Source organism: Gambusia affinis, linkage group LG06 (assembly GCF_019740435.1).
Source record: "Gambusia affinis linkage group LG06, SWU_Gaff_1.0, whole genome shotgun sequence".
Lineage (NCBI taxonomy): Eukaryota > Metazoa > Chordata > Actinopteri > Cyprinodontiformes > Poeciliidae > Gambusia > Gambusia affinis.
In genome coordinates, this window is record NC_057873.1 from 8,708,738 (window position 1) to 8,736,722 (window position 27,985).

Sequence of the window (27,985 nt, forward strand, 5' to 3'; positions counted from 1 at the left end):
GAAAAGATATTCATATAACTTGAATCATTATGCATTTTAACAATAAAGTCATAAACGTAAGTGTATTTTATTCAAATTTTATGTGTGAGAGGTTTCATCCATTCATCCATCTATTAACTGTAGCTGCTTTCATGCTGAGTTGCAGGGGATCTTAGGGGCCTGAAGGTGATTTAAAAGTGGCATTAGTGCCCAGTACTTCACAACCCAAAGACTCACAGGACAGAGAACCATGCACACACACTAACAAAGTTCAACGTAATTTAGAGAGATTAATTAACCCAACAAAAATGTCTTTGGACTTTGGGAGGAAGTCAGAGTGTATTGGAGCAATGCATACTAACAAGCACACAAGCCAAATGAAAAGAACACAGAAAGGTTGTTTACATTGGATTCAATTAAGCTTTCTTGAAAGTCACTAAACTGAGTTTGAACTGGACATCTGTTGAAATGTGTTTTTCGAAGTCCGAGGTCACCAGAGTTTTGGTTTCTCCGTTCACAGCTTTATTCCAGCACATCCGAGTTGTGTTAAACAACAGAACATATGTTGATTCATAACATTGCAAATTACCCACTTTCTTAGTTTTGATATAATGTTACATGTTGATATATGTTTTCATCTCAGTCAGTTAATTACAGTTTCCTTATGAGGCTGATAAATGGATCAATACCAGAGAGAGAGTCTGGGTGGTTCACAGGTATTCAGTTGCTCCAAGGTCCAGAAGCCATTCAGGGAGAAGTTGTTTGATGGTATGTTGGTATTCCAGTCAATTTCCTCACACAGTCTGAAATAAAGCAGAAAATACAGTCCCTCCAAATACCAATCCATTCTTTTAGTCTGAGTCAGGAGTTGAACAGGCAGTACATGTGTGGAGCGGTCTGTTCTATTGAAATGGTTATAATCCAAGCCAGACTCCTATTCCTCTGGGTGAAATGTGCTCCTAAATCTCCCTCATTGTCAGCGTAACTGATGAAATTCAAAGGATCATCGGTGCAGTGTGACAGTAAAAAAAGAGACGAAAAAAGGAAGAGCTCAGGTAATCATTTTTGAAATATTGCAGTTCACCTTTAGCGCCACTCTCTCAGTCGCAGTCACGTCAGAACTGATGGCTTCGGAGAGATGAGACTTTCTATTCAGAATATCATGATGTGGCATACTGAGAGGATCAATCAGAACCTCATAGGGGACACCTGGATGAATCCAGGATGAGGGAATCTGGACGCTCCACATCTCAGGCTGGCCAAATGTCCCTACAGATGGAAAATCACATTTTAACGTATGTTCTAATAACTTGCATTTAATGGTGCTGAACAAATTTGACTGTAAAACTGCAGCTTATGAAAATGTCATATTTCTGAATGACTTTCCCTGCAATGTGATATGCAGGGAAAGTGATATGCAAAACATTTTGTGCTGTCCTAGATAAAAATGCAACTTTTCTATACATTCATAAATCTTCTAAAGGTTAATTAATTAAAAGCTTAATTTAAAAATAACAATGCTAAGGGTTTGATTTCTTTGAATGCTGAATGCCTGCTTCGGTCTGGTTATCATGCAAAAATCAATAGAATGGTGTTTACTTGACAAATGGTTCAAAGTGGAATCGCAACATGCATCATAAACAGCTGTGCTCTTTTTAAAGGTGTATGGATTCATGTTTCAAGAGTTGTTAAACTCACTATCTGGAGAGATCAATCTTCTCCCTATCAGCCACATTCCCAGCTTGCAACAGGAGATAAAACAGCTCATGTTCTTATGCTTTTGACACCTAATTTATATACTTGATGACTGATTCATGTTTGGCTGAGAGGTTTAGAACAGACCTTTCTCTAGTGTGACAAAATCAGAGCTTTGTTATTCAGGCTCAAGCTCTTGCAATCCATTCAGGTTTAAGGTTAATATCTATTGCTCAAAATGCAAATATTGAAAATAGATTCAAGGCAAGGCAGGTTAACATGTTCTTCTTCTGGAAAAGTATTCATACCCTTATATTATTTAACTTTTTTTTTTCACAGTACAACCACCTTGCAGCTACAAATTTAAACATACTTTAATTGGATTTTATATGACAGACCTACACAGTCAATACTTTAAAGATCCAACTTACTGTATTAGATTTTAATGTATTTTAATTCAAATTTTGACTACTTTTGAAAATCTAGACACTGACATTTTAGCTCATTTGTTTGTGTAAAACAATTAAAGCTTGGTTAGATTGAATCAACACTATATTTGAGCATCAGTTTTCAGCTTTTACCAGTGTGTCTAAATTGGATTAAAGTCTTTACTTTGACTAGGTCAATCTAACTCACACACATGCTTTGACCTACACCAACACATTTTAGCTCTTTGTGTTTACAGTTATCCCCCCCCTTCACTATCCCAATTCTCAATTTTCTTGTAGCCTCCAAGATTTTTCTGTATTTTAGCTCCATGATCCATCTTCTCCATAACTCTAACCAGGTTCTCCATCCTGACTGAAGGACAACGTCGTCACCACCATGTTGTGGGATTTATTTTTAGAGCCATAAGATTAAAGGGTCGAGTAGAAATTGAGATTTTTTAAGGGGTTTATGTTGAAGTTACAAAAACCATCTTTCTTTCCATACATAAAATCCCCCAAAAATACATCCATGTTTGTGGCTGTAGCATTACAAGATATAGAAAGGTCCTACAGGAGGAATACTTTTGATAGAAAATGTGTGATACATGCTGTGAGTGATTTGCTCTATAAGTAGTCTAGGTCAAAGGGGTAAAGGTTCAGCTGGGAAGTCATGGTTAATAATACAGCAGATTAGAATAAGTGGGTGAATTTCAACTATTGACACCCACCGATGAATTCTCCTCGTGCACTCCAGAGCCTCACAGTGTGGTCAGTGGACGAGGTAAGCACCACTTGATCACTGGTGACAATCTGTAAGCTGGACCAGAAAAAAAAAAAACAAAACATAAAAACATGATAAAACACCAGATGGCAGTTTTCTTATTGAAAACTCAATCATCCACAAAGAGTTCAACAACAAGGTCAGATTTTGCTAAGCTCTCAAAAAGTGTGAAAACCCGACAACTTTAGTTAACATTTAAAGGCAGCATCACAGGCTGCTCGTGTTGTCAGCTGAAGACCTTCCTACTCACTGTTCAACACTGTGCCTACAGCTGCAGAACATCATTACCCTGCTGCTGCTACTGGCACCGTGAACTGGACATAATAAGCTCAATTTGGAGGAATTACTTTAAAGTTAGGTGTGAAAAAACAGTCACCTGACAAAATGGTTTTGTAACAAACATTATGGTACACTGTGTACTTTTGGACTTTGCATACCTGGTAATTGAGCTGGTGTGGGCACGCCAGCAATGTTCAGCTGAGTGAATTGTTAAAAAAAAACAACAGGGAGGGAGAGACAGATAGTCTGAGAAAAATGTCTCATAAACAATATCTATCCTCACAGTTTAACTGCAGGCCTAATTATAGTCAAAAGTGAGGGAAGACGGGAAGCCAACCTCTGGGTGACCTTTGCGCTGGGTCAAACGTCTCCATGTTGTAAATATAGATGTAACCCATCCTATCAGCAGCGTACAGCTGTGTCTTCTCATCCGTGATGTACAGTCTTGTTATTTTTTGTTGATATTTCGACTGTGTGGGACACATGTATTGTCAGACCCAAAACAAAAAGCATTACATGAGTCTGTTAATGCAAATTGTAATTGTGATTTAAGTTTTATAAAACAAAGATTAACAGAATAAAAGAGACAGTTATTTTCCAAATCAATCTTTCAAATTAAAAATCATTATGAATAAGAAGAGAGAAAGATAGGACAGAACTATTAACAGATCACGCCAAAAAAAAAGAAAAAGAAAAAAAGAGACCTCTCTCTCTAAAAGGTCACAACTGAACACATAAAATGAGTTCTGGAACAATTTCTCTTGAAAAGACAAGACAAATAAGAAATTGTTCAGACAAAATAATAAAATGTTTCACATACAATAAAGATTAAACACAACCAGTCAGCAAAATGGCAGGAAGCTATCTTCAAGCATGTCAGAAAATCTCCTGGGGTATGGCAAAAAAAAAAATTTAAATTAAAAATTAAATAAAAAGGCAAAGTGTTGCAACAGAGGAAAGTTCAAGAGTTCAATGAAATGAAGCTGCATAAAGAAAAGTGGGTCAAATTTTACCACCGCAATGAAAGTAATTTAAAAGGAGAATTACACACTGATTCCATGTTCAATATAGACTTATTTAAAATAGTGTAATATGGAATATGGAATTTACTATTGTTCAAGAATGGTTGTATTTAGCTAGATTTAAAATTTAATTAAGCTGTGACAATCCTTACTAAGTCCTGAGAAAGATTGAAAATTTTACAGGTGAGTTTTTTACCCTGACTAAACTAAGGCTGGTGGGGAAACTAAGCAGCAGCAATAATTTTAATTTTACACATTTTCGCAATGTTTCTTTCATCAGTGGAATTTCTCATAGCACCATTTTTTATTTCAGTTTTAGCAACTCTGTGTGCCTCATATGACATGTACAATATTTACCTGCAGGAAAGATATCTACATGATGTTCTTCTCAACAAAAAATAATCGTAGTAATGCTAAGCAAAGTAGTCTATAATGGATTTTCTATGTCTTTTTTTCTGCCATTTGGGAGGCAAAAGTAAAATAAGAAAAAGATTTATACAAGACAAAGATAAATTTTAAATGTCTCACAACTTTGAAGCTGCTCACAAGCTTCCGTCCATTGAGAACATCCCAGAGATTTACACACCCTTTAAGAAACAAAATGAATAAATAATGCTGTGATGAAATAAACTGTGGAAAGTTGTAAAATGAAGTCATGTATTATTATTGTTTCTTCCAAGGCTTACCTCTGACTCCAGATGTCAGGAGAGCAGTAGTTAGAGACAGCTGCATCAATCTTACGTTTTTGATGAAAACCATGCTTGGAACACTTGTGTCCAGTCCTATTGTTAAAAAAATATTTCAGAGGTTTAATCTCATTTTATTGTGCAACCCCTCTTCGTAGCTTCTAAATCACCTTTAGTGTTGTGATCTTCAGCTGAAAGAGGTCCAACAAACCGACAGTTTATAGACCCAGAATCTGTGTCCCAAACTATGATCTCTCCATCGTAGCTGCCAGTCGCCAGAAGAGAAGGAGGACACTGCACCACACAAAGGATGTCCTCTGTATGGCCATTTTTCTGCAGGGAGACAAAAACCCATCTTTTTAAACAGTTCAGTTTATTCCACAGCTCTAAATGTGACTATTTTTCTTATCACAATGAGTCATTGTAACAAAATTTGAAAGTGCATTAAAGCTGGGGAAAAGAAATCTCTTTAAATGGACTGGAAAGTAACTTTTTAATAGCATAAAATAGCTTGTGGACAGAAAACATAAAGTCTGTTGTGTTGGTAATGATGCAAATGTCATCAAACACTCAGCAGAACATTTATTCAGGAGTTATCATATTTCTGCAATAAGTATAGATTTTATAGTTTACTGCATCTCAAAAATTTGACATACTTCCTCTGTCTTTTGTGTAGAAAACAGGTTTAACTATTTTATCTTATACATTTCCAATTTATGTTTAAAGAAGTGCACCTTCCCATTTATCTTTGAGAATAAAGAAAACAAGCACTACATCAATCAAAAATATTTTCATTTAAGAAATTAATAGAATGAAGCACATAAGGTATAGTCCTCAAAGTTACTCTTGAAAAACTGACATTTCTGTTGTATTGTGCAGATGAAAAGATTGCTGGTTGAAAAATATTTCAATTTATCTACAGTCATGGGCAAAACACATCATGATGCCATAGTGTGTAGCTTGGTAGAAGTAACTTGAAATTGTTTTTTCTGTATGATTTATAAAACCTTTTACATTGTTGTGGGGAAATTTTGGTACATTATTCTCTACAAAACTGCTTGATATCATGGAGGTCTGCAGCACCTTGTTTTTGTTTGTTTTTAGACATCCTGCTGTAGATTTACTGCTGTGTTTGGGGGTCATTGCCCTATTGATGAGCTGATGTCAACCAAGCTTCAGTTGTCAAAAAGATGGCCTCACATTTCACACTTGCTTTACATAACAGACAGCATTACGATGTTCATAATGCATAATAACCTTGTAGCCAAGCAACTCTATTTTGATCGTATTCATCAGTATAACGACACAAGCTTCTCTGGTTTGTTAAGATTCAGCTTTACAAAACTAAATCATAGTGTCATATTGTTTTCAGAGAGAAGAAGCTTCCTCCTTTAACTCTTCCTCCCCACCACTCCACTGACCTTTCTCACTGCAGAACAACAGGCTTCAAATTGTTCATAAATGGCCTCATAACCCTGTCTGGATTGATCAGAAGGGATAACTGCTTCTCTAATAGTCATTGCTGGGGTCTTTCCATTTAGGCATGGTGTAATATACTACTACAGAGTTGATCACACTGGCTAATAATTAATACGCTCATTTAACTGCTATTCTCCCTAAATCCATAGGAAGTAGAAAAGGTGTATTTGCTTTTTTTCATATTGGCAGTCATGGAGAATATCCTTTTTCTCATTGCAGTAAATGCCAACCAGTCTTCAATGTGCTTAATATATTCTGTTCAAGTTTACGACAACTGGATTAAGGGCTTGCTGGGTTAACACTAAATGATTTGAAACTGGGCTCACAAAAACAAACAGAAAAACTAACAGTGAGAGTGAGACAGGGAGGCTAAAGGGAAGGAGAGTCATACATATAAAACAAACCATTGATCTTCCTCCTGAAAGCCACTAATGAAAGGTTTCAGTAAGACCCTCTGTAGATAATCAACGGGGTCACTTTGCTTCTCAGTGACGGTAATGCAATATTTCTGAACTGATAATGGGCTTATAAGAGGGTGAATCTAACCACCAGTTTCAATGTAAAAGAGGTCTCTGAAAGTCACCTCAACCAATGGATCATACAGCATTAGTGAGAATCAGCTCTCCCTCCAGAGAGAGCAGTGGCCTGCAGACAAGAGATAACTTAAATGCACTACTGAGGCAAAAGCAGATAGAGAAACCATAGTCTGCTGTCTGACGCTTGAGAAAATGTATTGGGTGGTTTGTAAAGCGTAACTCATCCAGTATTTGTCAATTCAAATATGCAATTTTGTGGTTTAAATGTATTTCAAAGAAATTACTCAAGAAAAAACAAAACAGTAAAAGATTTTTGAGGTAAAATTCGTTGCAAATTCTGCTGCTGGTAACATAACATTCCTTCAATATTTTGTATTTCCCAGTAATTACAAAACTCTTTTGGTTCTAGTTTTTGGAGGATTTTCTTTGCACTAGCTTCAGTTTTCCAATTCAAGACTTATATTATTTAAGCTTTTGTGAATTTGATCTACAAAATAAATTAATATCTCATAGGAAGAATTCAAAAATTAAACACACAAAGATGATCATTACGAGTTTTCAAACCTTATTGGACACTGGAACATCCAGTCACTTAAAAAGAAGCACATTAACTACAAAAAAGTTAACGAAAGAAGTAGAAATTCAAACAAAAGCAATATTTGTTTTCTGAATGAAAAGTTTTTATGCATGTAAAGGGTAGTAACTGTGCAAAGAAGACATGAATACATAACAAGGAATAAATAATCTTGGACAAAGACAAAACAGTGAAGCGGTGATGAAAGTCTTTCACTATTTTTTTTATTCCTTTCATTGCTGTTCTACAAGAGAGAAATCAAGAAAGGTTTTTCTTCTTAAACTTTCTGAGTTTTCCACTCTTCAAAATACAATTTTCAGGACATTTTTTCAAACACATTGGCCTCTGTGAATCTGTGTCAAAGACTGAGCCATGATGCTTTATCTAAATAAAAGTCCTTCAGGTTGAAAGGCAACTGAAGCAATGGAGGTAGAGCATTGCCTTTACCTCTCCTGCACAGTGCAATGTGTACAAATGAGCTTCTGTTATAACTTAGAGCAAATTCTCAGTCAGCATCAATGTTTACTGCATTTTAGAGCTTAGAGTAAACAGAAGATGCAAACAGAAGAAACCACTAATTAAAGATAATTGTCATTATCAAAAATTAATTTAAGGAGAATGGTAAACAAGTAACCTGGGTACTTCAAAAGAGAAAATTAAGCAGGGACTTGGGGATCCTCATAGATGGATTTCAATATATTCACAAACAAGTTAAATACAATATAATTATGTCTGAAAATACTATAGTAAGTCATTTATGAAACATTAAATCTCTTTCCCTTGTTTTTTTCAATTGGTATGAAAAACCTTTGGTATGAAAAGTTTTTTCATATCAAAAAACTTTTGGTTTTTGGATTATTGCTTTGGTCCACATGAACAACAATAATAAAGTTATTACTGAAACAATTTTCTGCTTATATTCACCAAATCATCTTTCCATGACGGCTGTGGTCTCTGGACATGATAAAGTTCCTCAGGAGAATCCTGAAAAAAATTCAGATATTCCGTAAAAGTTATATAGCTTTTTTTTATCTCCCTGTATGAATAGAAAGGATTAGAAAAATCATCGGGGACAAAACCTGATTTAAAAAAAAAAGAGTTAGATGAAAGTGTGCACAGCTTTCTCAGTTGAATAGTTCCTAATCAAATTCTGCTTGTATTCTGAACAAGTTCAGCTCCCAATAACGATGCAAAAATGTAAATGAAATCAACTAATGGAAGAATTGTGCAAATGTAAAACTTATTGGAATGAGATTTCAAAATACAAGCACAAAAATAAGATACATTGGATCTTATTTACTCACCGAGTAAATGTCAATCCTCCGGTCTCTTCCGACAGCAACCACATATCTTCAGGCAGAAATTGCACAAGCTCAGCATGGAATCAAAGTTATACTGAACAATTGGCAAATATCACATAATTACTCACGAATTTCCTTGAACTTTAAGAAAGGTGCAGTCACACACCTGCTGGCATTTACCCTCTGATGGGAAATGAAAAAAAGTACATATGTATTTTCATATATATGCTTTTCTGCAGCGATGAAACAAACTATACCCACCTTTCTTTAATGTCTTTATACAGTGGCCACTGTTGAAGTTCCATACCTTTATGTATCCATTACTTCCTCCTGTGATGAGTCTACAGAAGCAAGAGCATATTATAAAACTGATGCATACAATTTCTTTTTTGATGAAAGGGAAAATATTCTTTATCCATACCTTCTTCCCTTAATGTCAAATGTCATACAGGTGATGCTGGTCAGGTCTGGTGTTGCAGAAAACTCAAAAACTTGTCGTCCAGTATCAAAATCCCAGACTTTTACTACCTACAACCAAAAATACTATAAAATACATACACTTTTATTTAGCATAGTGTATGTTTCTGCACCAAAAGAAAGTGTCTTGCTAAAGTACTTGAGTGCTTCTCCTTAATCCATTTTTGTTACATTACAACCACTACATTTTGTGAAAGGGAAAAACAAATACAGTGCCCTGTGAACTTATTCACCCCGGAAAGCATGTTTTTGTGTTTTGCTACCTCACAACCTCAAATTAAAATTGATTATTTTATGGTGCACACAATCATCTTGTGTGCTTCCCCCACAAGCTGCCACCCTGGATGGTTGCCAATGTTATCCATTGGAGATAGAAGATCCACTGCATCTCCTAGATACCTTTTGGCAAACTCAAAATGAGCCTTTCTGTTTTTGTCTGTACCGGTAAGTAAAGGCTTTTTCCTGGCCATTTGTCCATAAAGCCCAGTTTTATGAAATAAATGGCTTATTGTGGTTGTATGGAGAAATACTAACAGTTCTAATTTAATGTGACAAAATGTTAAAGTTGTCAAAAGGAGTATGAATAGTTTTGCGGAAGTTATTAACTCACAGCCTCCTTGCTGCAGCTCACAACCTGCCGGAACTCCTCACTGTAGCCACAGCACATTACAGCCTCATCATGAGAAACAGAGATGCGACTGTGAGGTTTTGGCCTGACGGGGCAAAGACGTGATAAAATCAATGAAAGTGATATTAAGATCAGGGAGCAGCAGACACTATCAAATATAAATGTGTCATCCCCTTTAGATCAATTCATCCAAGGAACATTTTCAATGTACTTTAAAGTACACTGGACTCTAGAAATAGAAGAGAACTGAGTGTAAAGGCAAAATAACCAACCTCAACATCAAGGGGAGAACAGCTATGCAGTCTGCTGCGATGTACAGAGATCTCATGGCAGGGGAATAGGAGCATGCAGACACATCGCCATGAATCCCGCTGGCTGTGGGGTCGGCTGTGAACAGGCAACATTGATCTTCAATGTGCCAAATCTGACGTGAGAGCACAGCGAGATTTAAAAATTTATTAATGTGACGAAGGCTACACTAAACTTAAAACCAGTAAAAATGTTATTGTATTTCTGAGAAATTTTAAATCAGAATAGTGAATGAGAGGGAATAATACGTCATCATTTTGTACAAATAATAATCTCTAAATATTTGTGTGAATTTGTACTTAGCCCCCTTTAGTCCAAATGAAATCCAATGCAAGCAACTGTCTTCAGAGGTTGCCTAATTAATCAGCAGAGATACCCTGTGTGTAATTTAATCTCACTCTACACATGACTGTTCTGTTCCAAGGAGGCCTCAGACATTTGTTAGAGATAATCAATAAACAAACATAATCACAATGAAACCGGGTGGTTGCCCAGTGACGTGTGAATGTTTGTACAAGGTCACTGAAATTTGATGAAGCTTTAGATATTTTGCACAGTAGAATGGACAAAAATGGCAAGCACTGTGAAGAGACACGGCCTATAAAACTTGCAGCAAAGTGTGTTTCTTCAAAGTATTAACTCGGGGGAGCTGAATACCAATGCAAGCCACAGTTTCAGAGTTTTTATTTGTGAAGAAAAACTGAAAAGTGAATTTCGCTCCACTTCATGGTTATATGATGCTTTCTTTTGGTCTTTCATTTATAATCCATTGACATCTCCACAGTATTCGTGTTACAAGATATACAAAAGTTAAATATTAAAAAAAAAATTCTTTTAAGGTGCACTTGTTTTTTTGTTTTTTTTTATTATTATTCAGATAATAATTAAGTTTGATTTTAAAATTTCTGCATGTAATCTTTAAAATAAATTTTACATCAGATATGTTTATATTTGTAACTGTCAAATAGCATTTGACACATTGACACTTTTTCCTTGGGGATCAATACATTTAATTTTGATTCTGTATTATAAATGAATGACTTAGATTAAAAGATGAAAGGTAAAATGCATGATTATTTTAGACAAAAACAAATATAATTAAAAAAGGTGTTTTACAACTACTGTATTATTTTTAGCAATGTCTGTATGTAAATCTTTAAAATGCGTTCCACATTTAACATTTTAATTAAAATATTAATGAAAAAACTCATGAATCACCTTCACAGTGTTGTCTCTTGAGATAGAAAAGATCCGACCGTCCTCTGATGAGATGAAAAGGGAGAAAATGGGAGCAGAGTGGCCTTTTAAAATACCCATGGGTTTTCTAAGGAGAAATGAACTGAATCAGGAGGAGGAGGTGTAAATTTAATTTTAATGATGCTTGTCTGAAAAATGGCCATCTGAATTCAGGTTCCTCACTCTGAAAAATATGTGTTCCACAGGCGTATGAGTCTGTCCATGCCGCCGGTCACCAGCAAACTGTGCTTCTGACAAAGGTCAAAGGCCTTCACACCTTTGTAGATAGAAAAAATGGTCTGATCCCCAGATGCACGGACATGTGGAGTCCAGCTTAGTTGGATCTTCCTGTTTTTACCCTCGTAGCACATCTCTCTGATCTCCCTAAGCTGCTGAGCAGAGTCTGTTGAAGGCAGCATACAGCCTCAAGAAGAAGAGGAACAGAGGAAAAGTGTCACACTTACAAGAGCTAGCATCAATCAAAGTGCGCTTCTGGAGCGAGGGTAAGTCATTATTAGAATAAATGACCAAGCATGCAAGTGAACATGCCCACATACAAGGTGATCACACTCTCACATAAACAGACTGGCATTGATTGGTGAGTTTATGACAGATCATGAGTCAGATCTCCAAGCAGACTGACCAATGTCCTGCACTATGTTTAATTAAATTACAGCCCAAAGAGAACGAAGTAAATATGCAACATTAAGTGCTTAATAGCTAAGTTACCGTCCGACGTTAATTTCTATTGTGAGAAGAAAGAAAGCCAGAAATCAGAATAAAAAGGCTTTACCTACAACAAGAGAAGAGGCATCTTCATTTGATGATGAAACAACAGCTGGCAAATTGTGAAAATATTTCACCTAAAAAAGAGACAAGCGTTTGTATTTCAGAATTATCACAGCTAAAATGATTATTCTTTTTTTTGGCAATTTTCAAACAAGAAAACTTTCCTTCAGAGAGAATTAACAGGAATGGGTGGAAAAAAAATGAGAATAAACCTGGAGCTTAAAATATTTCCAGTTGGACTTTTGTAACTTCTGTTGCTGTTTTACTTTTGATTTATTCATTTGTTTGGCATGTCATTAATTTGTATGCTTATTTTTTTTTTTCATTTGTGAAGGTCTTACATGCTGGTATTAGCTGTCATAATTTAAATTCTGAGAATGCCTAGAAACAAACAAATGTTTCTAGATAAGAATTGTTGTGTGTCTTTGTCTACACAGACACAAAAAAGGCATTTGTGTCTGCCTACGCTTGGCGAGACTTACACTCTCACCAGGAATTTTACATTTTAAAATTTAGGCAAATATGTGTTATATATTAACAATATTGATTAAAATGACTAAACGCTACTGATTATAAAACCAGATTCCATGCCAGTAGACATGAGTGTACTTGTTTGCTACATAACAGGCAAAGAAACTATCAGACTCCATTGTATCCAAAAAGTTTTGATCTACAAAAGTGATATCTCATTGTTTCTTTGCTATGCGATTTAGTGGACTAGCCAAACTGATGAAATTGAAACCGGTGTATGAATGACCTTTAACCATTTGGGTAATTTGTACTGGTGTGTGTGAAGGTGGATGCATGTGTGCGTGGGCATGAATGTGTCACCTGAAGGTGCAACCTTGTTAGAATGGTGAAATTGGCAGAAAACTTGCAACACAGTGCCCAAGAACAAGAACAAGAAAGGGAAGGCAGCAGCTCTAAGCCCCCTGACAGATTAGCTATATGCAAGACAGAGAGGTAGGGCAGCAGTGAAGCACATTATCAGCAGTCCCAGGGCCAAAAAGTGCACAGGGAGAGATGAAGGGCACCAAACCCCTGATCCAGCCCCACAGCCACATTCCCTATTGCAAGCCAAACTCAGAAGTGACCATGGCAGCCAAGTGCCCACACCAAAGACTGTCCAACAGTCTAGAGAGGAACACCTGACCAATTGGCCGGAACGCAGAGGAACCAAAGAAGGAGTGATATAGTGTGAGCCCATCCAAACAGATAGCCCCAGGGAGGCCCAACAAAGCATTGCACAAATCCTCAAACCCCTTCCCAACGCTAAACCCTCTTCCACCCCAACCATATCCCCACATTCACCAACCCAAAGCAGGCGGCTGCACCAAGTTTCTCAGTGCACTGAAATCATTCAAATCAAAACATTCTTTAGTTTTTAATTTGTTGCAAGAAATTATCTCCAGCACTATTGTTTTTACTTGGAGCTGCTTAATAGAGAACTGCTGCCTCCCAGTAAGAAGGCCCTGTGGTCTAATCCATCCTGAATAAGTGCTTGGATGCATGGCTCTGTCCTGAGTACCTCTGTACCCTGCGACAGAATAGCAATCTGTGCACGGTTTATCCCGCCTCTCGACCATTGTCTAGAAATAGGCACATATACTCAACAAACAAGGATTAGGGGGATTTAGAAAATAGGTGGACGGATATTTGACTTGGCTTAAGACTCAGTACAGGCTGAAAATAAAATGGAAAACAAAGTGAGTTATTTTTAAGGTGAAAGAAGAAATCCAAAGGTGAACAAATTTCATAAAAAAAAAAAAATAAATAAATAAATCCATAACACAAGAAGGCTTGAAATTGCAAAATATTATTGGCTTGACAGATTTTCATCAAGTTTAAAGACACACGAGGGCTGAACTGGACTGAATGACTGAAACATTGGTAGCTTGGTCAGGACTAGTCTCTATAACGCATGCAAACGAAATGAAGCCTTGCCCCTCAAGCTAAGCTGAATAATATGATCAAAAACTAATTTTTTAGTTATTCAATTCAAAAAGGCATTTTATGCACAGCATGTGTTGAATTTGAACTGGAAGTCAACGACAAATTAAATTCTTCTCTGGGCCTCCTACAATTTCAGGATGGCTCTGCCCCTAGAGAACAGAAACTAATTTTGCTTTAAAAATATCTAAAGCAAAAATGTTAAAAACCTGTTTTTTCTCTGGAGACTTTTGATTGAAAGTCTCCAGAGTAAAGCTTTTTGCTTTGAAGTAAAGCAAAAAGCAAAAGCAAAAATGTTGTATCTCTTGAAAATGATTACAAAATGAACTCAGAAAAACTGCATTTTGCTTTAAAATGTCAATAAATTTGGAAAGGCATTTTTGAAAGAACTCAAATTTAAGATTAACTTGAAACAACCAAGAAAAGGAGACAATAAAAATAAAACAAACATAACCTTACCTGTGTCACCCAGTCATGATGAACCTTCCATCTGACAAATGTCACGTTTTTGGAAAGCACAGCATTTTTTATAGCAATATTAGGCACATTTTCAGCCTTTGGTAATCTGTTCCACAACCTGTGAAAGGAGAAGTTCAGTCATTCATTCAAGTTTGAAACTGATCATCTGAGAAATTCAGCGTTGCACACTATATAATGTGTGTTTGATTGGTGAGACCTGCAGCGAGGCAAAGGTATAATTTTCCATCACATACTGTGTTTGTGTGGACGTGGCGACATAACCATCGGCTCTACTTTTTATTATAAGGTCTCCCACTAATCCTCTGTATAGCCTCATAATGCTTTCTCAGTTGTGAAAGACATGGCATGAGTCAAGCAAATAAGTCTACTTTTGATGGCTCATTTCACCTTTTAACAGATCCTCAAAATATTTAGGGAAAAACTGCAGTTGGGATGGATTAGCAGCTAGTTTATGTCAACTCATGCATAGGGGTTCACAGAAATTCAGTTCTGCTTTTTATTTTAATGACAGTTGTAAAATAATTTACTGATAATTCTTGTACCAAAGATTGTTGGGTCTTGAGAGTACGTCACATGTCAAATATAAAAACCGCAGGTGAAAGTATTTCTCTTTTAGCAGATTCTATGTTCAGACTGATTTTAGGTCTGAATGTGCGGTATAAGGTTCTTATTTTATTTTCATATTTCTTAATTATCATGCTGTGTGATCTCAATTACCCTGATGCTTTCCCACTGTCCTAAGGCTCCGACACACAGGAGATTCTGCTTTCACACCTTCATAAACATTATTTTAAAATTATGGAAGAACTTGTCCCTACTTTTTTTTTTTTTTAAACTGATTATTGTTCTCCTTTTTTAAAGGGTTGTATCTCACATAGTTTGTTATCCCATTTATCACTTAAGCTTTCTTTTCTTTGTTTCAGTTCAATGATTTTTATGATGTAGGGTTAGGGTTGTACAGGTGCTAAATGAATATTAATAAGGTAGTAGATCCTCATAAAAGCAACATTACCTGAGGGTGTCTTCTGCAGGGAACAGCAAAATGATGGTAACACATCCCTGAAACACAGACACATTAGCGGCCTCCTGCAAAGAGCTTATATTTTTACAGAAGTCGACAGTGGTACAAAAATCTGTATTGATGTAAAAGAAACCTTACTTTAAAATGCTTAACAGTGCAAACTGAGGTGCAAAATTATGGAATTATGTACAAAATCTGGTATGTTTAAGAATTATCTTTAAAAAAATATGGAAATAAATAACCTACCTACAAATGAGCAAATTAAGGTATAGAGACAAATATTTTCTCACTGTGTTTTGTCACTCTTGACTTTTGTGCTGAAGTACAAGCTACTTCAAGGGATTACACAACTATATGTTAAGTTCCCCTTCAAATGGCAGAACAGGCTCAGAAGACAGAAAGATAATAATACTCCTCAACTAAAAGTATGGAATTGTTGAAGTAAAACTATTCCTACAAGTATGGCTTGTGATGTCACACCTTTGCATATTGGTTATGTAATTTGATAAGGACTTACCTCCATGTCTCCATATAGAAGACAACATTTATCAGAGTCAATGTAGCTGCACAGCAAACAAACAAAATAAGCGCATCAGCTAAAGAACTGTAGAATAATTTTTAAGATCTTCTTATGCAGCTCACCTGTAGCTTAAAGTTAAAGGTATAGTTTCCAGGCCGCTGATCTGGCAGTAAGGCTCTAAAGTGGAAAGTTCATAAAACTGAATCTCTCTGTCCCTGAAAAATAAAGTGCTCAAGCAGATTAAATCTAAATCCAACTTCTCGTTAATGATAAAAAAACATCAGTGAGGTCAATAAAAAGTTCCCACCCTGTTCCGATCATCAGCTTGTTGTATTCTGACATCATAGTGAAATCGGTTATCCACTTTGAACTTCTTTTGCCAGATCCCTGACTCTACAAACAGGACCAATTAAAATTTAACAATTGAGAACAGAGTTTTGTTTAAAACAAATTACAATGTATCTGTACTGTTCTCCACTACTAATTTAAAGGCTTTGGACCCAACCTGTTTAGCAGTAAGTGAAATATTAATCAACATATTTGTATTTGCTTCAGGATTTTAATGACATTTAGTCAAAATGTAATGTTTATTACTTGTTTCATAATTGATAACTTAGGTTTTTATGATGAGTAGCACGTTGAACTGTCGTATTGCTGAAATGTGCCGTACAAATAAACTTGAATGGACTTAATTTTATTAACTTCAGTGTTAGAGTAGATAAAAAATCACTAACCATATTTAAATAACAACCTGTCATCTGGACCAATGAAATAAAAATAATTGAATCCCTGTAATGTACATGTTTAGTCTCATTTAACTAATCAGAAACCTTTTTGTCAGATTAAAATAACATTTTGGAAAGAACAAACAAACCTTAAAGCAGATATTAAACACACTTTTTGTTAAGCCCTGGTTTCTGTATAAAACAGTTTTTATTGGGCTGATTGAATATTCTGATCTCAAATGTAATGTTTTTATTAGCTGTAAATTAAAAACAATTAGAGTTCACTTAAATAAAGGCTTAAAGCAATAAGCATGAGTGAAATTAAGCAATATATTGAGAGTTACACAGTGCATATTGAGCTATGGAAATAAATTAATATTTCATTAAGATTATAATATATTAAAAATAGGTCTGACTATTCTCTGTTTTATGAGATGTTGTTTTTCTTCCTACTACTTTAGGTGTTTTAAGAATAGATTTGTTTTTAATCCTTCCTTAATAAATTAATTAACATTCCAGGAGCAATTCTAAAAGCTACTACCTACAAACATGTGCTTGGTCCTCTGAGGTTTAAGGTCAGGAGTCCACTGACAAACGAATCCATCTTCTCTCATTGTTAACACGCCGCCATCGTGGGTGGAGTGAATGTTGACTACAGGAACGCCATGTCCACCATCGTTCATGAGGGCTGGCAAATGAAAGGCCGCCTGCTTCCTGCGTCTCACAGTTTCCATCTTTGCTTCGTACTGCTGGAGCAGATAGGTGGAGAACTCCATCTGCACACACACCACATTCCTTCCTTTTGTGAAAAGTGTCCAAACATGTGGAGATTTACTGAGATACATCTTTAATGATTTGTCTACTTCTTTATGTGTGCAAATAACTACTTATTTCTCTGTATCATAAGATATCTTACACGGTAAAATTCAGACTGTTATATATAGTGATCTTGACACTACAGAGGCAACTATATCCCAAGGTACTATGCCGATATCTGTCCCAGTTACATTTGATCAATAAATACCAGCTCAAATATAGTTGCCATTTTTTCTACAGATATATTTCATACTATGCTCTTTTATACTCAAACAGAACTTGAATATGACTCACCCATGAAATCCTTCGTTGATCAGAGTAATCAATCTTTTTGAACAAATTATATATCTCTTCATTGCTCTGTGAGATAAAAAAAAAAAAAAAAAGATAATTAATCTTTTTTCTAAATTTACATTGCCTTGATACAACCACAAACTGAAAAATATTTGACTGGAATTGAATGAGATGGACCAACACAAAGTGGAAGTGAAAAAAAGAAGACAAATCACAAATTCAATTTAAAAAGTTTGATGTCAATTTGTATTCAGACTCATTTGGAGATATTATTTTATGAAATTTTTACCCATGGAGACACTTTTTTTATTATTTCTTTCTTTTTAAAATACATCAAGCTCAGTAAAATTAAATAAAGGGCATATCAACAGCAATTTCTTTGTCAAGCTGTTAAGCTCAGAGTAACTATGCTACTGGAAGATGAACCTCTCCAGCAGACTCAAATCGTTTGCTATCTCTAATAGGTTTTCTTCTAATATAACTAAATATTTAACTGCATTGATCTTCACATCAACTCTAACATTATGCCTGACTGTGGTTAAGAAAAGTATCCCCACAACGTGATGCCCGCATCACCATGTTTTACTGTGGACCTGTTTGCTGTCTGTGTGGCAAATGAGATTTATTTTTGCCTTACTTTCAGGTGACTTCTGAAAATCAGAATCTTGATTGTGCTCCAAAATTTTACAGTACTTTGTGTTGGTGATTCACGTTAGAAAAAAAATTATTTTAAAAAAATCTATGGAAATAGTGTTTGTTTTAATAAAACACAATGTGAAAAAATAGTAATAATTAAATCCCCTTTCAGGCTGTATGCCAATACTTGTGAGATTATGGTCAAATGATATAAAAATAATTATTCTCTTACCATGTCAGAAACATCCAAGCACTTTTTCAGTATATGTCCAAAATTCTTTGCATCAGTGTATCCTGCCCCACTCACATCAGCTTCCTTTGTATGGAAATTATAACATGATGTGATAATTTTCACATGGGTAAAATTTGGAAGGTATAATTTTCAAAGTACCTCAAAGGACAATTTCAGTTCCTGAAGTTCATCTAACGATATCCTTTCATTGATCTTGAGATAAAAGGAGAAACAGAAGTTACAGCATTAATCACAATTATAGAGATAACTTCACGAAACACTTTGGCCACTTGAGGGATTTTACTTGAATATTTATTTCGGGTCCAGACAGATACATAAAGTTCATAAAAATCAGAGTGCTAAAAGGAGAAATTAATCACTTAATTTGATCATTAATAATCAGCAGATATGGGCAGAGCTTCACCTTTGCATATCAATTACCCTAATGAGAGCGTCAGAGCCCTCAGCCAGATAACAGGCCACCCTCTCCGAGTTAACAACTCTTCTAAGTTTTTCAGTTGTTTCCTAGCAACTGATCCTTCATCTTGGAAGCTGTTTGATCTACCATTAATAAATAACAGGGATAAACAGCTTAATTCCTCAAGGATATAACTAGAGCTGAAGTCTCCCCACGGTATTCCCTGAATTTGCAAGATAACTGTTTAATCACTCAAAGTGATGAAAATGGTGAGAGCATTCGCATATTCTTGACTGCTTTCCAAATCCCTTCATAGGAGATGCATAACTTTGAACTCCTGAGCCTGCTTCTCTTAATCTGTTATGGCACATTGCTTGCTACATTAAGCAGGAGAGTGTGACTGACATCTGTAATGGAAACCCAGAAACTTGAGCCATGCATTGGCAGCCCAGCCTCCCGCATCATTTTATCGTTCCTGTCAGCTCAGAAGCTCAAATTCGAATTTCCTAGGAAACCTTTTATGTAGTTGGCTCGACTATAGCTTGCAGTGCTTTGGGGCTCTGGGAAGATTGCCCTGCCTGATGTACTGTCAGGTTGTGTGCAAACTGGTCATGAACTTTATTTATGTAAATTAGTAAAGCATTATATCGTTTTCTGATAGCTGAGACCAAGCTGGGAAACAGAAGTGCTGCAGCATACTAGTGACATCTTCTGGCTAAAAGTCGAAGCTCCTCAAAGAAGGCCCGTGTAAGGACTGAGTAACAGTGCTCCTAAATTAGCACAAGATTTTTGAGACAGAGATTATTGTTGCAGAACTGTACCTCAAAGTGATGAGTTGAAAATGCACAGTGCTGCAGTTGTCTCCTGGTTTTAGATTCTTCTATTGAGTGTCTTCTATTGTTCTGTTTCAGCAGCTCCCGCTCCAGCCATGCTGGTGTTTCCCTTATCCTGATCCTCTGCTTTGTACTTCCCAGTTCAGAGAAGATGCTGGTGGATTTTACAGTATAATCAGATGTTTGTTTACATCTTTTGACAAACGTGCTTTGGCTCTTACCTAAAGAATGTGAAAGAAGTTCATGAAACAGTTTGTGTTGATTCAAACCTTTTTAGGGATATGGAGTCTCATCGTGTTTAACAGTAGAAATATACGGCCAGAGTGTGTATACCCCTTAAACCATTTCATGATTTGTCATGTCACAGCCAGAAAGATCTGTGTTTTCATTGAGGTTTTGTGCTCAACCAACACAAAGAAAAAGATGTGAGGTAAAAAGGCAAAGGACAAACAATTTCCAAAGCTTGTTTTGCAAATAAATCCCTTAGCATAAATAAACACCGGGGATACCAGAGTTAAACAATATGCCAAATATGGAACAATAACAGTAACACAAAAATCAAAGAACCACAGATCATGACAGGGTTAGGCTGCAAAACAACATACCGAGCTTTGAACATCTCACAGAGCACTGTTCAATTTATCATCTTTGAATATAAAGAACAGGCCACCACAGCAAACCAACACCATCACACGGTCCATTTAAACTAACAGAGAGCTTTAATCAGAGGGGCAACTGAGAGCCTCTCATCATAAATCTCATGAAAATGCATCTAAGTTTGTAGTAGCATGACAAAATGTGAAGATCAAGGGGTAGAAATACTTTTGCAACACATTGCAAAAGTATTTTCCAGAGATCAAATTTCCTGCAACTCTGCGTTTTGCTTTAAGAACCATGACAACAGAAAACATTTCTTTTGATTTAAACAGAAGTATAAAAAACAAAAGGTCTGAAATTGATCTCTCAACCAAACAATTAAAAAACATCTAATCAAAGATAAGATTTTTTTCACACATGATTGTCTATATCATGAGAGTAAGGAATACCTCGTCATATGTCTGCTTTCCAATCTTCCTAAAGCTGATGAAGGGCGTGTGGTTTTCTCCATTTGCACTCTTGCCAAAAATCTTTAAAGCTGTTGTGACCTAAAAATTAGGGGACAGAAAATTACTTCAGTCCATCCACCAAACAGACATTAGGCAAACAGATTCCACATTTGTCTACCTGACACAGGATCTAGTATTACACCTGAACAAAGCAGGTGGTAGATGGTAACCAAGAAACCAAGTGACAACTGAAACCACAAAACTGAAACCATTGCCCCTCTACATACAAAGAAAGAATTAACTACCATCAAACTCAGAGCACACTGAACAACCAAAAGTGAGAATATTTTTTATATTTTATTTATTTATGCTTTCTTACAACACAGTGGTTTAATTTTAAAACGTAATAAGCATGCCTGGTAGAGTATCAAGAAATCATTCATTGGAGATATTGCAAATCAGCAGCAAGTTTCTTTAACGTTTCCTGATTTTCTGAACACGTTTTCACTGAAAGCCACTCACACAGCTTTGTGATCTGCAAATTCAAGAAAAAAAATACAAATATAAGAAAACCAACCTTTTACAACTAAGGTTGGTTTTCATTGAAAGTTAAACTACTTGCAGTGCTAGCCTTCATCCGGTAACAACAGGTGCAGGATAACTGACTCTCTTTAAAACGTGTCATAGGCTGTCTACTGAATATGGACATGTCTTTGAGTAACTATTGAGACTGCAATGGAAATCAGAGAGCAGCATAAAAAAACTACAACTGGTGTTCATGTTAATAGGTTTTAGACAAGACACTACATGGCAGATAACTCTATAATATGTGCTGCTGTTCTGGAATATATTTTGCCAAAAGTTCAGGTTTTCACTTAGGCAGCCAGTAATTGGCTGTCATTTCAGAGTCAGTAGGAAGAGTTGCCTGTTTGTGAACCCTGTTGTATGGAGGTGCAAGCTTTTCATCTTGTTATTTTGTTGTCATTATGTCCTTTCAAAAAAGCAGCACAAAAAAAAACAAAAGAAAATGAGCTAATTAGAGAAATGGGATGTTGGTTTTGAGTGTGTGCTTTTTCATCTTTCTACTACATCATCAATGCTCACAAAACCATGTATGATGTATGTTGAGATGAAGTAAAGGTGTAGGTGGAACAGTACTGTGCTAAAGGCCTTACATGTGTATCTCCCAATCAGATGTGAGATATTTCTGAGGAAAGACTACAGAACAGTGTGGAGCATCCCTTTGGCAACCTCCATTCCAAAGTTACCCTGGGGAAAAACTGCTTATTTTAAAGACTATGTAAATAAGGACCATTCAGATATTTAATACTCAGGCTAGCACAGTCTAAAAACAGACCTGAGTGGGATGTGGATTGTTTCTCAGACATCCTGAGGCTGTTCCTGTGTAAATGTGATCAGGTTTACAATGTGGTTTCCAGTGACATTCCCTATTGTATACAGTTGAGCCAAGAAGTCCAGAATGTGAAGAGGAGCCTATAAACCAGATAGAAAAGGAGTGCCGATGTGTGTATTAACCTGGAGTTACATACACAAGCGAATAAAGTCTTAGCATTCATTTAGTGTCATGAATTAGTCATACAACAGGATATCAGCATTGAGTGTGGTTAGGAGACAGATTGTCTTCTGAGAGATTCTTCGTTAAAATTCTACCACTGCTAACACTCTACAGACGAAGCAAATAATAGATTTACAGATATACAGATCTGTTAATCGTTCTTGAGTAAGATAACAATTATACACTTCCGTAAGGGCTAAACGCTGCAGATTGTAAAAGAAATGTCATATAAATAAACAGAAATTAGCACCTTGGAACTTGATTTTAAGACAATAATAGAAAACTTATACCTTAGACTAGACAATTAAAGCAGTGATGGACTGGCGACCTGTTCAGAGTGTACCCTGCCTTTCCTCCGTTGAAAGCTGGAGACAGGCATCAGCACCCTTCACAACCCCACAGTGGAGATGGGGGTTTGATAATGAATGGATGGATGTGGCAGAACTGAGCTTAACAAGTCCTGGGGGAAAATGGAATTGTAAAAATGTGAAACATCAGGAAAATAGGCTTTTAACTTTTAAATCTGTGCATATTTCTCAAGTCTTGGTGTTTGAGTCCATTCTGATATATCGTAGAGTGCTCCCTGGTTCAGTACATCTAACATAATCAGACATCACTGTTTTACAGGCTCCAAAAGACAATTATTATCTTTAATAATAATTATCTTTCATTATCAGGTTTGGCAACGGCAATGAATATTGGATTGGCTTTATCTGTTATTGTTTGAACGACCATAACTGTAAATTGAACTGGATCTGTCTGAACGTTAACTGTATCCTTCTGAATTCTAACTAGAACTAAACAATTTATTTATTAAACAACTAAACAACAACTAAACACATGACACAGTTTTTTTATTTTCTTCCAAGCCAGCAGAACTTGGCACCTGCCCTCACTGCTAAAGGTACCAAAAGCTGGTTTATTGACTGTGGTGTTACTGTGCTTGAATGGACAGTCAACCTGCCTGACTTGAACCCTGTAGATAATCTATCTGCTGTTGTCAAGAAAATGGAAGACATTAGAGCAACAATGCAGATGAACCGAAGGGCACTATTAAAGCAAGCTGGGTTTCCATTACGCGGACGCAGTACCACAGGCTGATCCGCTCCACACCCCAATGATGCAGTCATTCATACAAAAGGAGCCCCAGCACAATACTGAATGTAGACAAATGAACAAACTTTTCAGAAGCCTGACATTTCTGTTGAAATTATCCTTTTGTGTTAATTTTTGGGGTTTTCATTACCTTAATGTATGTCTGTATAATATATGAATTTAAGTTTCTGAAATCAGTAAGAAAACTATTGAGCTTTTTTCCACAATATTTGCAATTTTGGGGCTTTACCTGAAGTTTCAACAAATTAATAAATGATCTAAATACATCATAAGCATAATTTTTTTTGTCTTAACTATTAAGCTGGTCACAGCTGATATTGATTAAAATTGTCAAGCATACAAAATAAAAAGAATTAAGGCTGTGATCTATAACATGTGTAGTAAAAGAATACCTTAATTATGCTATAAATTGTTTTAGTTGAGGTGTATCTACATAAATATCTCTGCCATTTAACCTGGTGAGCTTTGTTTTGTCTATATATTCAGTGATGCTAAAAAGGACATCTGTAAAGTTGGGTCTTATTTTAGAAATCAATACTATTGTTAATATATGCTGATAAGACATTTTGACTTGAAAAATTCAGAAATTAGAAAAAAATTCTATTCATTTTTTTTAGTTCTTAAAGAGAAAATATGACAAAATCCAGCTAAAATTAGCAGTTCAAAAACTCTGATTGGAAACCAATCAGAGTTTCTGTAACCAATGTTACATATATATATATTCTAATTAGGTTCAGAATTATTTTAATTTTTATGCTTTTATTTATTTATTTTTTTGTTTTTAATAGTAGTAGTTTTCATTTATGTTATGCGTTCTCTCATTTCAGTAACTTTGCACTTCCTGTTGTGAATGCAACAACAACAAAGTATTTAACAACGAACGGCTTTGTTGTGGACTTTTGTATTATTTTGGTATCCTCATACTTAGAGACATTGATTTTCAAACTTTAAGTTTAGCGCCACCGTCCCGTCGTGTTTTGGGCAGCCAACCGCACAACAAACGGGGCTCGGGCAGCGAGTGTCCAATAAGATATCCAAGAAGTTGGCGGCAGCCAATGTCCGACAGCCGGAGCCGAATACACCGGATAAACAAGGAATCCTCGTAGGCAAAAGACCGCGCACTCACGGTGCTACTTGTCCCATTGTTTGAGAGATACAACTAGCGAAAGGGGTAAGCATTCCTCAGTATTATCCTGTGTAGTACATATGAGAGAAACTCTGGGGTGTTTTGTGTTTTGCATTGTATGTTTGAGTATAAAGCTGAGCTGGATGGGATGCTTACCCTTTATGAAGCTGGTTTATGATGCTCATTTCACTACGTTGACGCCCTAGGCTGCCATTAGCAGCTACTAACGAGACAAAGGATAACTTATCCAGTAATTGATTTAAAAGCTACTCATTCTGCGTTAGCAACGTCACCTCATGTGTAAGCAGATGACAGAGAGGATGGCTCCCCTGAACGTTAGCCCACTGTGCTAGCCTGTTAACGGCAGCTGCTTATTGAGGCTGTGCTGGTATGTTTGAGGCTAACGCTAGTTGCTGGTCGGTTAGCGCTGAGTGGTGCTGAGGCAGCCCGCCTGCGATGAGACGGGCGGAGCATCTTTTTCCGACATCATGCCTACATAAAACAAAACTTTAATAGAAATATTAAAAACAAAATATTAGAGTGATCACAACTGATAGTTACAATGTTGTGGAAAACTAAAATGTTTGTGAAAACAGAACGTCTTGCCCTTTTAATAAGTCTAATCAGCCATTTTAATGGCTGCCTCTTAAAATGAACAGTCTGCCTAGCTTAGCTCGAAGCTAATGCTAAAAGCAAAAGGACACAAAGCAAGAGCGGAGCCATAATGGCTAACGGCTAGCGGAAAATCAAAGGAGGCGGAGGCCATTGCTAATATATTCATTTACAAACTGAAGCCGGCTCACAGGAGCGCTGTCATCAGGATACTCCATATAAAATATTGCAGATGCCTGATTTTACATAGTTAGCACTATATCGCTGTGGATAGCTAAAGCTACAGGAATGAGACGCATTTTGTTGTTTACATAAATTTAATGTTGGCCCTTTATACAATGGATCATCAGTCACTCCAGAAGCCCCTGCCCCTCCTCCTCATATCCTCCCTGTTTAAACAATAGATGGGACTGACAAAGCAGGAGGGCGACAGTTCAGCAAAGATAAATTTGCATAACACTGCTGTTTTATGACTTTACTTAGATGACTATTTTTTAATAGCGTTTTTTTTCTTTAGTAAGACAAGATGGTGAAGGATCCCAAGAAGCCCCGGGGCAAAATGTCCTCATATGCCTACTTTGTGCAAACCTGCCGAGAGGAGCATAAAAAGAAGCATCCTGATGCCTCTGTCAACTTCTCAGAGTTTTCCAAGAAATGCTCTGAACGATGGAAGGTAAAAATTGTGGATGATTTCTAAATCAATGATTTTTTTGTAAACCTTTGATTTGCCAATTCTGATTTCAGATACAATTTTGAAATTGGAATATTTTTCACCTCCACTTTCTAGATAGAAAAAAAAATGCATATATGTATCTTGATAAAATGTCTAAGAAATATACAAAAAGAAAGAACATCTTTTGGACAGCATATCTGTAATACTTAAATCAAGATATCAATGTAAATCAATACACTACGCTTTCTTTACCGGTCAGACTTCAGTTTAGTATTTTTTTCACTACATAGAATGAACTTTTAAATCTCTTCTTTTTAGAGATTTGTAGTATGTTGACATCGATCAATGTTGGTCTTTATTTATAATTTTTTTTATTTATTATTTACATATGTGTCCAATTAGTGAAACTGGTTTGATATGAATAAGCAGTGTATATTTCTATATTGTTACCATTTGTGTAACCAATCTAGGAGAGGGTTGTCCATGTAGTATTTTTTAGGCATGTGACAGTGATGTGTCGCGGAATTTCAAGGTGTTTAATGGAAGCAAAGAAGGAATGTTACCACCATGTTTTTTTGTTGGTTTTTTTTATTGTTTAGAAAGGTTAACAGTATTAAGATTTATATTTGCCCAACTTTTCATTGAGACCACCCAAAATGATTCACCAAAAAGCCCAATCACCTAGGTGGAATCATAAATGTGTACACTTCCATACCAGGGTTGAGTGCCTTGGCCAAGGGCCCCAATTTGGTCACCTCAAAACATAGACGGGCCCCTATATGGAAAAGATATTCATTAACAAATCAAATTAGGATCCTTAAATGGATAATATAGAGCAACTTTCCTGTGAAATGATCAGCTTCTGGTTATATGCTGAAGTTTTAGCTCCTCCCTCTAAGCAGCCTGGAGCAACATTTGACATGCTGCTGTAAAAAAGCTAAAAGAAAAAAAAGAAAAGTTTTTTCTTTTTTCTTCAGCAGTTTTTGCCTCTTACCAATACTGAAACTACCAAGAACAGCTTGCATGCAGAAGAGTGTTGGTGATAATGCAGCCTGGTAACATGTGGTTTGTTCAGTTAAATGTAAAAAAAGTTAAATATTTAGTCTCTGACACTGATTAGGGCTGGTAAAGAATCAAATCATCCAGTTCAGGTCAACAGTCCAGTTCTTGGTACATCTTTGATAAAAATCTAGCAATCAGAAATAAGCTTTATGTTCTAAAGGTATTTCTTGTACGGTGTTCTATATTGTAAATGTGTTTTTATGTTTATGCTTTCTAATTTTTTTTTGTCTTAAAGACAATGTCACCAAAGGAAAAGGGAAAGTTTGAAGACATGGCCAAACAGGACAAGCTGCGTTATGAGAGGGAAATGAAGAACTACGTGCCCCCTAAGGGCCAGAAAAAGAAGCGATTCAAGGACCCAAATGCCCCAAAGAGACCACCGTATGTAGCCTGAAATAAAATCACTGTCTCGATTTCCTTATATATTTCACAAGTTGTTTTTCCCACAATCCCACACCCTATAGGTCTGCGTTCTTTCTCTTCTGCGCCGACTTTCGACCCAAGGTTAAAGGTGAGAATCCCGGACTCTCCATTGGGGACACGGCCAAAAAGCTTGGAGAGATGTGGAACAGCTTGTCTGGAGAAGAAAAGCAGCCGTACGAAAAAAAGGCTGCCAAGCTGAAGGAGAAATATGACAAGGTGAGTGGTAA

At 36.2% G+C, this 27,985-nt stretch overlaps 2 protein-coding genes across 2 annotated transcripts in view; one reads left to right on the top strand and one right to left on the bottom strand.

Annotated features, from left to right (window-relative positions):
* On the bottom strand, positions 1-26,111 carry wdr95 (WD40 repeat domain 95). The gene is made up of 30 exons (XM_044118684.1): positions 25,145-26,111; positions 23,037-23,206; positions 21,171-21,269; positions 20,113-20,278; positions 19,033-19,086; positions 18,874-18,957; positions 18,006-18,071; positions 17,441-17,671; positions 16,478-16,563; positions 16,293-16,385; positions 16,168-16,213; positions 15,642-15,688; positions 14,609-14,726; positions 12,204-12,273; positions 11,594-11,834; positions 11,393-11,498; positions 10,138-10,289; positions 9,848-9,950; positions 9,182-9,288; positions 9,022-9,101; positions 8,889-8,943; positions 8,764-8,809; positions 8,384-8,443; positions 5,041-5,203; positions 4,871-4,966; positions 4,713-4,771; positions 3,500-3,632; positions 3,321-3,360; positions 2,831-2,919; positions 1-1,248 (listed from the first exon to the last, which is right to left on the bottom strand). The coding sequence occupies exons 3-30, from the start codon at positions 21,230-21,232 to the stop codon at positions 1,031-1,033; spliced, it is 2,871 nt and encodes a 956-aa protein (XP_043974619.1). The 5' UTR covers positions 21,233-21,269; positions 23,037-23,206; positions 25,145-26,111; the 3' UTR covers positions 1-1,030.
* The window catches only part of hmgb1b (high mobility group box 1b), a 3,854-nt gene continuing 697 nt past the window's right edge, over positions 24,829-27,985 (top strand). The window contains exons 1-4 of the mRNA XM_044118685.1: positions 24,829-25,033; positions 26,118-26,273; positions 27,571-27,716; positions 27,800-27,974. Of these exons, the coding sequence (XP_043974620.1) occupies positions 26,127-26,273; positions 27,571-27,716; positions 27,800-27,974 (468 nt within the window). The 5' untranslated portion in view covers positions 24,829-25,033; positions 26,118-26,126. The remainder of the gene's footprint in view (positions 25,034-26,117; positions 26,274-27,570; positions 27,717-27,799; positions 27,975-27,985) is intronic.

What these genes read in the sequence shown, in the direction of transcription:
- wdr95 (XM_044118684.1), bottom strand. Translation starts at nt 21,232, where the DNA reads ATGGAGAAAACCACACGCCCTTCATCAGCTTTAGGAAGATTGGAAAGC. An exon ending in AACTGAAATTGTCCTTTGAG is followed by an intron (nt 18,958 to 19,032) that starts GTACTTTGAAAA and finishes TTCCATACAAAG; the next exon opens with GAAGCTGATGTGAGTGGGGC. An exon ending in TATAAAGACATTAAAGAAAG is followed by an intron (nt 8,944 to 9,021) that starts GTGGGTATAGTT and finishes ATTTCCCATCAG; the next exon opens with AGGGTAAATGCCAGCAGGTG.